The sequence below is a fragment of the Rhagoletis zephyria genome, unplaced genomic scaffold (assembly GCF_001687245.7).
Source record: "Rhagoletis zephyria isolate East Lansing unplaced genomic scaffold, Rhagoletis_zephyria_1.1 Rzeph_scaffold_14766, whole genome shotgun sequence".
Taxonomy (NCBI): Eukaryota; Metazoa; Arthropoda; class Insecta; order Diptera; family Tephritidae; genus Rhagoletis; species Rhagoletis zephyria.
This window is the reverse complement of record NW_016171834.1, coordinates 1,012-13,862: the sequence shown is the minus strand read 5'-3', so window position 1 is coordinate 13,862 and position 12,851 is coordinate 1,012. Positions and strand designations below refer to the sequence as shown.

The following is a 12,851-nucleotide window of genomic DNA, read 5'->3' as shown; positions in this document are numbered from 1 at the left end:
AAAAAAGTTATTATCGAAGACGATTTACGTGGTCCAAATTTATCCGATATCATACAGACAAAAAATATTCCGATCAATTGATAACCTTCCTCCTTTTTTGAATTCGGCTAAAATTAAAAATATGTATGTGGCAACCCTAATATTTAACATCTTGCGATAGAAAGAGTGACATCAAAAGTTATCCTTTTGGTAAAGACTCTCCTTATTAGCATACATTTTTTTAGTTTTAGCGAATTAAATAATTTCTTACTGCTTGAATGTATGTATGTAGGCACCCTTTTTAATATTGATATTTAAATTTTTTGTTTTGTGCTTGTTTTCCTATAGATACTACATTCACGAAATCTTTCGAATTCCAGCAGGATTTCCCATATATTTTCCTGATTTCGATTTCTTGGAATTCAATCAGATTTCAAAGAAGTCGAACGAAAAAAGTATACTCGGAAGTAATAATTGAATCAAGTAAATGTATAAATGATACAAAACATCGGCCTGATATTTGAACCACGTTTTTGCGAATATTTAAGTGGCTTATTAGTTGTAGAGCGGTTTGCATTTGTGAATACTTCAAATTCGATGCTCCTTCCAATGAAATGATATCAGTAAGTAAATTTGCCTAAATTCAGCTATAATTCTTCATTAACTATTATTAGAAATAATTTCCTAGGCTCTTTCCTGAGCTGTCTTCTAAATTTTTTTACTAACAAAACCATAAGTTTATAAGACAGTCCATTCTTACCTGGCGGTCAGACCACAGCATCATTACTATAGACTTCATTTATATGCTTTCCATTCGCCTTCTCCTTCAAATTGCATTGCTACAGAGACAAAAAAGTAGTAAATCAAAAGTTTCAATTAGATTTTCCGCTTGTTAGTCGTGCAACAGCAAATATACAAATATACTTAGGCTTTGTAAACAACCAAAAATTAATACAAAAATGTCATAAATTTTAAAATGTTAGGTAATGAATTTTGTACGCACTCGCGATAAGCGTGAAATCGTTTATTAAGTTTCGTATGTTTACTGCTGGGGTGGATGGGGTAGGCGGAAAGGAGCGAGCGCCCCGATTGCTAGCTAACCAATTTTGCCCCGGCGTAGCGCATTATGACAAGGGAGTTCGAAATCTGCGCCAAGCGGCGGCAACACCTGTCAATGTTCACGCCCAATCACACACACCAATGCACTTTGGCGCTTGAGCGTAAAATCATCAAACCAACTTTTTGCTAAGATGTTTGTGAGCTCATAAAGCGGATAATTACGACTACGTGAGGCTGACATCATTCCCCCCCTTGCTAGCCAATTCAGTTGCCTACGTTACGACTGGAGTAACATAAAAAAAAAAAAATTAATTAAAACAATTAGCAACGTTAAATTTCACGCAATTAAATTTTATGCGCTTACATTTTTGTAAACTACTAAAACAACAGCTTTCGTACGATTGTAGGCGTGGGGTGATTGCTTGTGCGTTGGCCAGAAGTGTGGCAGGTCACAGCACAGCACACATATTTCATGGAAATGACCACAGTGGTAAGCGTGGTGGTGGTGTGACTGACGTGTTGCACTGTGGGACATGTATGGCAGATATTTGTTGTTTTGAAGTCTTAATTGTTTTATATTATCGATACATTTTTTTCCCCCAAAAGATAGCAATCTCCTCCGAATTCGATTAATTGCATATACTTAAAAAAAATTCTCAAAACTAAAACAGGATCCACTGAATCGCAGACAAATATCATTATTGGCGATACTAAGATTTTACAAGTGTAATACCCAAATTAAGTTAAAATTGTTGAATATAATTGCTGTAAGGGCATAAAATAACAAAAAATTTTTGAATCAAAATAATTTTAGTCGCATTTTTTAAGGCACTTATTTACAGTCCCATTGCTGAGAATTTCTTAGGTTATTTATGAAATTCTCTGAATGAAACGATTATCAATGCAGTTCGAATTCCATATTTTTTTGATTCCGTCGCTCTTTATTAGTAGAAATTGGAAAACAAAAGCTTATAGCCCTATAACCAAGAAATGACTAAACTAGCCGAATCTACAATAACAATGATTTGGTAGGTACAAAAGCTTGATACTAATTAAAGAAATAGTAAGCACATTTTGAGTTCTTTTGTGCTTTTTTAAGTAGCTAAACCTAATTAGTGTCAAACAAAAAGTTTTTATTTATATAGCATTCGCCTTCAATTCGGTCTTAGTTTGGCTTTCTACAGTCTATGAAATGATCTTATATGGAAAGATGTCGATCTTCGAGACTTTTTTTTCAAAATGAGTTACTTTTTAAATTTTTCTATATTTATATTCTTTCTACATTCGACTGAACTAAATCACTGTATTTTCTGAGCGGAGTAAAATTGCCCAAAGTGATGTTTAAAAATGTTTTGTGAGAGAAACTCCAAATGCGAAATACGTTGTCGAGTGAAATAAAATTGAGAAAACATTAAAAAATTAATTACTTTTTCTCGTGTGGGTGTGTGTGTGTGTGTGTCTTGCAGTAAATGCATTACAGGACTGTTAAACAAATTCAAGGGTGGGTTGAAGAAAGACACCAATGACGCAGTCATGTCCATCCTTATACAAATATTTAAGTGTGTCAATGTTGCAACTTGCAAGGTAATGTTTGCAAACGAAGAAAAGTATTTAGGTACATGTTCTTCGTATATCTACTTATTCATTTAGGTAACACATACAAATTCTTATGAAGAGATGAATGGTTCGCGCGATGCAAACGCTTTCCAACGACTTACCTCCTGCTTGGCCTGCCATTGCTTCATGGCCGACTTGTATTTCTCGAATTCATTACACCAATGCGAGTAAATTTTCTGGTAATCGTTTTTCTTCGAAGGCGGCGTACATCTGTAAGAAAAATAAGGAAAAAGAGAGCGTAAATTGAAAAGGCGCAGAAAGAAAGGAGTGAGGAAATACAATTTTANCTGATGCAAAGACGCAAAATGTGCAAGTCAGCAGAGCGCCGGGATGAAGGCGTGGTAATGCCACATACAAATATCCGCTTTGGGTACCCCGTTGCACGAGTGTAGCGAGCGCGCAACCGAAAGCGTTGCGAATTGCGGACAGCCGTGCGAATGGTAAGCGCGTGAGGGAAAAAGATTAAAATTGCGAGCGGCGGCGCGTAACTTAAAGCGAGAAAAGTAGGTACAGTGTATGGTAAGTAGGTAGTGAATGGTGAATAGCAAATGTTTTGAATGTTATCGCATTCGACGCTCGATCGTTGAGCATATTGGAAAGGAAACGGAAATTAAGTGCTCGGAAGGATGGGCGTTCATAATTGCGAGGAAAAACGTATGAATGTATGTATGTATGCTGCAAGCAAGGGTGTGGGTAGCTGAGTAAACGAACAAATAAATCGTAAATGAAAGCACAAAATGGAAAACGAAAATGAAAACTGGAAATTGTAATGAAAATGAAAGCACCAACAAATAGCAGCTTGTCACAAACGTAAAATTGAATTTTAATTAAAGCTTAAAACCGGGATGATGAGCGCAATGTGTGCACACCGGTATATGTGTGGTTGTGTGCGTGTGACTCAGACATTGAAATGTCGTTTATTTGTTGTTAACGCTAAAGCGCCAGAAAATTTTACCTATAAATGCTTTCAAATATATATATAAGTAAAAGCACCCAACGGCGCCTTAAGGTATGCTACTAAAGGCGTCACAGCATGCTTTAACTTGCACACCTGCAAACATTTACGTCCTGTAGTGATTTTAATAATAAACAGTGCCTTCTGTTTTTGCCCGTTGTACTTTGCTTTCGTTGCTGTGGCAACACGCGTACTTGGCAAATCATAAATAAATTAATTTATTTAAATTTCAGTTAAAATTTCGCTGAGATAAGTTAAAGTTGCTGTTCTAATATTGCATTGCAAACAAATGAAATTGTTTTTCCAGTGAAAGCAGCTGCTCCTTCTTCATTGCGGTATTTGGTTTATATTTTATTTTTTATTTTTTGCAACCACTGACTCACCTGTGCGCATCGACATTGACGCTATAACTGCACAGCAGCGTGCCATCCAGGTAACTGTCATATCGTCCGCCATCGCCTTCATTCACCGATATAATCACCAAACCACCCTCTGAGGTTTCAATGTACTTTGCGGGACTGTAAATTATTTCATAGCTGCAATGAAAGTTAGAAGTTAGTTCTAAATTTTAGTTTTCCAATAGGAAATTTATTCGCATTTATGTTTGACATTCGCTGACATTTATAGCCTAAACTTTTATTGTTCTCGATTTTAATGGAAATTTATGTATACAGTCGAAGATGTGGCATTTTATTGGTTGAAATTTTCATATCAACATTGTGGGCGCATTGTACTGCGAAAAGCAGTTTCTGCACTGCCAAAAATATTTAACGAAAAATATTTATATTGAATTTTATTGGACACTTTCGGGAGTTTCTCTTACCACTGCAGTGGAATATTATATTAAAATATCGGTTTTTGAAATTAAAAAATAGAAGAGTCCAACTAAAGCTTATGCTGCTGAACTGCAGTTCGAAGTGAAATTACACAACATTCTTTATGTTTTGGGAATACCTGAACCAGAGGAAGCGGTGTAAGCGTAAAGCCTACTACGTTCATTATGGTTCTCTTCCGAAAGATGAACTTAATCTCCCATTCAGATATTTTTACCGCATGCTGTCATACTCACATCAGCGGATGAAGATAGATATTTGGTTATTGGTGAGAAATATCTTCAAACAAAAGTCTAAACGCTGAATAAATATCAAGCAACGCCCTCCTCACCCATGAAAATCTAATAGTAATAATAACATTTTGGTGCTTGCCCTTTTTCTTAGTGCTTGGACGAGCTTCTTCTCCAATATGTGGTGCACCTCCTGATGCTATAACACAAATGGAGGGATCTACCGTTTTAAGCCACCTGAGAACGGCAAATTAATGTTCTGAGAAGCTTTTCTAAGAAGAAACACACTCGGAGGCAACTGCCCCGACGAAATGGTAGAACGCATCTCTAACCACTCAGCCACAGCGGCCGCCATGAATGTACACAGTAGTAATTCATTCAGAGGTCCCTACAGAAAATTACCACGCAATGAGCGGCAAAGCGGTGAGCGGCTGAGCGGTGAGCGACTTAAAATGTAAACATATGAAATACTATTGAAGGGGCCACGCAATAAGCGGCTTTTCTATCGAAACTGACTAAGAGTCGAGATTGGCGCCGACGTGTTTATGATAATCGAAGAACCTAATATTTCCTCGATCTATGTCGACTTTTAAAGTCTTAGAGCAGCAATTGAATGCTACCTAACTTCAACGAGAATCAGGGTGCGTGGACACAGATACAGCCCAGATAACTGCGGGGCAGATCAATTAGCAAGTTTTTGCTTTTAGCAATATCATTGTGCTTTGAACCGCGATTTGCTAGCAAGGAAAAGTGGAAAAATCAACAGAGTCTAAGCGTGTTCCGTTTCAGATTTAACCACAGACTGTGGCTCAAATAGAAAACCAAATTTCTACGAAAGAAGTTCCAGCAACCTCATTAATGAGGAAGGCCCACAACTCAAGATGGAAACAATGCGTGTTCTTTGCATGATTGGCATATATGTATGTATGCCAGAAGAATGGGCTTTCCATCGATCAGCTAAAGAAAACCGAAACTGTCGGTAAAAAGGAAAAATTCATTTTATTATCAACTGTTACCAATCAGAAGCTTAAAAATATTTATATTTCACAACCAAGCTTTGAATTTTGCAGTGTACTTTTTTAGCGCAATCATTAGAAAGACAATATAAATTTCAATTCCCTTCGCCCTTTCCCACACCAAAACTTCAGACAACTGGCGTAGGAATGCGTGCTGACAGTGCAGCGTCTAACGAAAAGCTCTCGTGCGTACATACACATACATACATACATATACACCCTTCGCGATAATATTTACTCGCAACTTGCATCCTCTGAATTTTCCTAATTTCAGTCATAGAAATCAATTTTTACTTCTGCCAACATCGTGATTCAAAACTATGTTGCTCAGCATTAGCTTAGTTGTGTCAACAAACTTCACTCAACTTCTGGAGCGTGTACGCGTCCTTTGCTGCTTTGGAATGCGTACACCTCCATTTCCGCACAGCACACAAAGCATTTGCGCATTCGAATAGACACAAATAACTATGAAAGTAAAAAATACTTCGGAAAAGTGAAAAAAAAACATTTAAAATTGAAAACTTTTCATTTCTTCGATGAATTGGCGAATCCCTTGCGTTTCCAATGCCATTGTACAGGCAATGCGATGGCAACTTAGATAAAAAGTTTTTCCATCAAATGAAACCATAACCTTAAAATATCTAAAAACGTCTTCCGAGTGTTGCTAATGGCAGGGGGAAAGCGTCTTAACCACATAAAAATGTTCACTCGCTGTGCTTTTCCTCTTTGCGAAAGCAAAAAATGCGTCTAGCCAGCGACGGCGGCGGCAGCTGCAAGGCAAATAAGCGTAAACGCCAAAAAGCAGACTTCAGCAATTTGAAGTGTCAATTTACCGCTGCGTCGCGGGATAGTGAAAGGGCGATTTTTTCTACAGGATTTTTATTTTTTTTTATTTTTTGCTTTATTCATTCCTACTATTTTTGCTTCGCTTCGGTTGGATGCCTTCGGTTTGTGGCTATTGGCTGACTTTCGCTGGGAGTTTCGAAGTTAAATTCGTCGCTGATTTTATTACATATTTGCTTTCAATGCTGATTTCCATTACGCCGGATCTCCGCCTCACACGTCGAGATGCTTATACGCGCTCGCGTATATATCGCTTTCAATAGCCCATCAAGAAGTTGAATTATCGCGAGCTTCCGCACCGAGGGGTGTTCCAAACAAAGTAAATTCTACCATTCGAGCCAGTGATGAGCACCCAAAAAAAGACGTTTACGTTATTTCAATTGCGCTGCAATGTTTGTGTTTATTGGATTGTGCTTGTCACACAGACGCACGCACGTCTTTTCCCGCTGATGATGATGTACCGCTGTGTGAAACAGCTGTTGTCTCCAAGGACCCATTTACCAAAGCCATTTCTAAGTACTTTTTTCGCGTTAAGAATATTTATAATACACATATTTCCATGTTGCATACTTTATAGCCTGCCAACAAATAAACAGGTAGATAGATACATACGAACCACTTTGCTGTCAGCTAACTTTTTCATTGATAAACTCAATTTAAAATTACTGAAAAAAGTACGAGGGTTGCACAGTGTATTAGTGTGGCATATCTGCGCGGTGTGAGGCGTATTGCATACGCTGAGTCCAATATGTCTTACCATTTGCCAGCGAATTAAAAGAATATGAAAAATTTCTAAACAGTTGTTGCGATTATTAAAAAGTTATGAGTGCGCACAAATGTTGGGAAAGTGCGTTAAGCTTTTTTTTGTTGCATGAAAATTTACAGGGTGACAATTTGTATCTCTTGCACGAAAGGGGATGGCGCTGCGCGGCGATGGTGTCAATTACAAACTACGCCCTTTATGCATTTTTAATGGCAACAACTGCTGCTGACGCACGAAATTTACATTTTACAGCGCGTAACTCCAGCGAGCTTATTTCGATAGAGCTATTTGAAACCTAATTTGATAAAGTTTTGAGTTTTAAAGTAAACCAATGAACTTAAAAGTTTTTGGCTATTTAAATATTTATTTATATGTTCGTAAGTTCTTACGAATTTTCGTTTCAATGGAAAATTTCTCAATTAAACTGAAATTAAAGTGGAGATGCTATAATGTTCCATCCAAAAATTTATTACGTATGTATATATATTTTATGGATTTATGAGGTCAAGAATTGTGTTAACTTAAAGTTTTCTCAAAAATTGTATCGCCTTCAAATAAAAATGGTGACAAACGGTTAAAGGAAACCACAGCCACAAAAAGAATGAAGTGGCCTGCAGTTTAAGTATGCTGGACGAACACTTGCCCTAGAGGAAATGCCAGTGGATTTCACCTACATCTCTGGCATTGTGAAAGACGAGAAAAATTAATGCATTACCTTATTAAAATTTAATGAGTTACAAAAGTGCACACGGAAAATTTTTGTAGAAATCCTAAAAAAAAGATTTAAAATTTTTGGGTGCGAATGTTAAAGTTTACTGAATTTTCATAATTTGTGTACGAAGCTTGAAATGTGGATTTATGTGGCGCTGGTTAGGTAAAGTGCTAAACTTTTATAAAAAAATAAAATACAAACATTAAATAAACAAAAGAAAAATACCCAAAACTAGACAAAATGTCAATTGGCTTAATCAGGGGACCACAAGTGTATTCCGATTCTACAAAATTTAACTAAACATAATTTGATATGGATATCAAAAAAAGCTACTTTTGCGAATTTTAACCCAGAAATGTTTTCCTTGAGGGTAGCCAAGTGTTTTTAATCCCGATTTATATCGTAATAAATCCAACGAGCATTTTTTGTATGTATGTATGTATGTACATATGTATACACAGTACATTTTCACTCAAAATATGAACTTTTAAACCTAGCATATTTCTCAATCGGAGAGCAAAAAATTGGCTTCCAAAATATATTTTTTATAGAATTCTGAGATACTGAGTCGGCTAAAATATTGACTAAATTTTTGTTAACTAACATTACCTCTTTTTTCTAAGTTTTTGTTTTCTCTTTGTTTCACTGAGGGAGGTACTCCTCTTTTTTCGACATAATTTGTATGAGAAGGGGTGTGGGATAAGCGTTATGATAAATAACAAATTCCCTTAACATTCTTAAATAAAAAAATATTGTTAAATCAAAGCTGGATATCCAATTGACCATTATTTTATACCCAAACCTTGAAAACTTCAAGAATACATTCTGAAGAAATTTCGGTCAAACTGGCATAGGAAACATAAACAAACAGATATGCGACAAAGTTATTAGGAATCAGAGAAAAATATCTGCAGGGTATTTAATTGCAATATTTGAATAATTTTTTCCGAAGAAATACGATAATGTCCAGGACAAGTTTTATTCTAGTGAGGAGTCCTCCTTTTACGGCTAACCTGAATACATTCTGTTTAGAAGCCCCAAGCAAAATTAACATTACTTAATCCTTATACCAGAAGTTATTTTGGAACTTTTATAATAAATAAATTTTATAGCAATAACTCCAGAAATATTCATACCTAAGTACATTGATTCTTCTACTGAATTTCAGTTACTTTCTTTTTGTTGACTTAAACTTAAAATACCTACTGCATATGAATAACAAAACAAAATTTTGTGTCTACAAACTTACCGTCCTCGCTCCGTTGAATGGTGATACCAACGCACCGACTTCTGCCGCAGCACCTCAGGGATTTTGACGAAACACGACAGATGCAGTGTCTGGCCGTACGAGGCGGTGATGCGTTTTTTCAAAACGCTCGTGTCACAAATACCGGAAGTTTCATTGGCAACATCCTGCGGCAAATGAAGGCAAACGAAAATGTAAAAAAAAGATAAAAAATCAATGTTATTATGCTCTAAGGTAAAAGTGTAAAAATTTGTGTGTTTTACGAAAAAATCGAAATGCAAAACACAAAAAAAAATACTGAAAAAGATAATGAAAATGATTGAAATGATTGAGTGAAAGCATGAATGTAACAAAGTGTAAAAGTGTCAAGAGAAATGTTGATTTAAGCATTGAATGGCATATTTGCCTTGACACCAACAGCAGCGGTCGCAATCAATCGCTTTCCAGCTCACACTCACACACACACACACACACACACAAACTACAAACGTATTATTTCGCTTCACTTCACACACTCACCTGCAGCAGTCCCAGCTGGTATGGCTTGCAGGTGCTCGCGTCCTTGTCCCAGCCGCAATACGGATCGGCCACACAGCGGAAACACGAATCGTAGCGGCGGGCGCACATCGCCAAATCGATTTGCTTCACATTGTGATCCGTAGCCAAGTACAATGAGCCCGTCTTCTGACTCAAACCCATCTCGCGTATTGGCTCATTGTAGGCCACCTCCAGCACGTCGAGCAGATTGGAGAAGCGTTGACCGTAGCGTATGAATTGCACGATTTTGTAGATGAGGCCGGTGCTGGTGCCAACGAAATACACCAGATACTCTTGATTTAGTTTGTCGATGCGAATTCTGTTGTAGATAGCCGTGGAAGAACGGAGAGAGGGAGAGGGAGGGAGTGCGAGAAGAAGAAGAAATTAAAACAGGTGATAAATTTGTTAAAAAGTGTTGCAGTTAAAACAAAAAAAAAAAACGAGGAACATTATGGATTTTTTTTTTTAATTTTTATTATTTTTTATGGTTTATGGCGCTGTTGTTGTAACACTTGATTGTTTTTGCTTTTGCACACTTTTGCATGTTGCTGCATAATTAAAATGTTCCGCCCAAATTATCATCATGCAGTGGTGATAAATTTTGGCTTTGACCCAGTAGCGGTAAAAAAGCTGTAGCCACACTTGAAATTTGCGAGCTGCTTTATTTTGGGGGTTAATGTGAATTATTTCTGTCGCAGTGCTTTAATAAAATGGCTGCAATAACTGCAATAATAATAAACACACAAAAAATATCGTAAATTTCTGAGGTGATGTCAGTCTGTGTGAAAAACTTTTAGTCCTTTCGAACAAATACAACCCAAGACTCAATACCAATGTCTTCACTGTCGGAACGCTGTTAAGGCTTTGGAGGTATTTTTTTTTTTTTATTCAACGTGAGACTTCCATACAAGTTCATTATTAAAGATTACACCTTAATAGTACTTTACTTGGGGGAAAATTTGATTAGTGACTGCGTTAGAGGCAGGAGGAGCAAGGCCGTCTAACCACTGTAAGCAGTGTTAGGGCCTGTCATCTGCATAGACCTGGGCGTAGGTATTAGAACCGTTAAGTTTGACCAGCAGGGAATCAATTAACAAGCACCAGTGCAAGAGAGAAAGCACACCGCCCTGAAGACATTCCCCATTAACTCCTTCTGTATAATCCTAACGATACTCTACGCGAACCCGATTTACCAGCACAGCATCTACTCCACGACTTAAAGCCGAGTTTCACACGCTATCGAAGGCGGCATTGCCATAAGCACCCTCAACGTCTACAAAAATGCCCAAGGCCAATTCTTTCTTAGTGATTGCGTTGCTAATTCTGGCAACCATAACTGTTTTAGGGTATCAAAGTGTATTTTCGAATGTTGAAATTAGCAGTACTTAGTAGTAGTTATACTACTTAATGGTGTTTTATCGCTCCACTATAAAATTTTACCTGCGACGGCTACGATGCGACAAAGCTAGTACCTTATTGTAAATCGTTGAATAATGGCTTTAGCTCACCAATGAGTTTAAATGTTATGCAATGGCTTTAAACACTACGGGATGGATGTTTTAAAATGTTCACAAATTCTGCTCAAATTATGCCTTATGACATCATTCCCACCACAACTTTCAGCTTAGCACCAAAAAGAGGGATAGTACTGTTCGGAGGCAAAGTATATAAGGCAAACTACTTACGTTTGTGTGTTTATAAATATTTATTAATGTACAGTTGTATGAACATACATACATATCTACTTTATGCTCAAAAACTTTTTTGAACGCCGCAAGAAAGAGCTTTTTCCACAATGTTAGTTCTTCGACTTAAGTTGCATTTGTTCTTTCTTTTATTTTACTTCTTATTTATTATTTTTCAAGTATTTTTCCATTTTTCACATTCTGTGCCACTACTTTTCGCGGAAAATACGTCTTTCTACAGCTGCTCGTAATGTGGTACATTTATTTAAAAAAAACATGAATAGTTATTTTGCTCGCTAACTCCATAACAACAACAAGAAAATAACAAGTATTACTGCCAGCTTACTTAGTTGCCTGCGGATAACCGCACAGAAAATGTTGACAACCAGAATTGTGGCAAGTTAGCAAATGATTTAAAAAGTTAAAAAAAAAAAGAAATACCGAAAAAAGGGCAGAGCACAAAATAATAGTATGGCAACTACTCGTAGCAGTTGGCAATGCCATTAACACCATTACTAACATTACAAGCAATTTTTGGCAGCGTCAAAGTCATTGCACGGTCTTTCATTTTACTCATACGCCATGTCGAGCACCAAAAAAAAATAAAAAATAAATAAATAGAAACTCATCGCAGTGGGATTATGTGCTTGCATACTTACATAAGTACACAAAGCACTTTTTAAAAGGTTTTCCGTTTGTTTTTTTTAGTATTTTTGAGCAACAACAACAGTGCATCCAAAATGTATTTTCAATTCTCATAAATAAATTAACTTTCGTTTTGTGTTTTCCTTTTTATAATTTTTACTTACCTATCTACCACCAACTTGGTGAGTATGATATCCCTTTTATAAAATACTGGATTGCCGAATTCATGATCGACCGCCTTGTCCATTAGCGGATGTTTGCGTATGAAATTTAACACCGAATCTGGCAGCGCTGCTGTATCGTTGGTGCATGTGCCCGGTCTGGGTTCGGGCACTTTCGAATTGAGTACCGGCAGCCAAGCTGAGTTTGAGGTTGCTTGCTCTTTGAATTTGCCTGCAAGAGAGAGAGAGAGTGGGAAAGGATGCAAAAATGTTTATTTAAAATATTCACACACTTGTTTGATGGGAAGACAATTAAAAATATATATGTATCTGTGTTTATTAAGTTTGTAGATGGCAAATCTGGCAATTTTTTATACAACCGATTGGCAAAGTGAGCGAAGTTATTAAATGTTTTGTATTATTAGCTAGGTGTTCATATTTATTTTTAGGTCTTTAGTATTTTATTCAAAATCTGCTAAGTTTGCTTATTTATTGGGCCTGCCCCTGTAGTTTTTGATTTTTTAAATTTAAAATAATTTTAATGTCCGCGTTTATGAAGCTCAACTCACT

General features: G+C 36.7%; 1 protein-coding gene across 1 annotated transcript; it reads right to left on the bottom strand.

The window, feature by feature from the left end:
• Positions 1-6: 6 nt before the first annotated feature.
• LOC108378725 (semaphorin-2A-like) lies at positions 7-12,523 on the bottom strand (the record flags this gene model as incomplete). Its single annotated transcript, XM_017635029.1, has 6 exons — positions 7-818; positions 2,757-2,865; positions 3,994-4,146; positions 9,257-9,420; positions 9,773-10,109; positions 12,285-12,523. Coding segments are annotated over 6 exons (1,074 nt in total), but the record flags the coding sequence as incomplete, so codon positions are not given.
• Between the last annotated feature and the right edge of the window lie 328 nt (positions 12,524-12,851).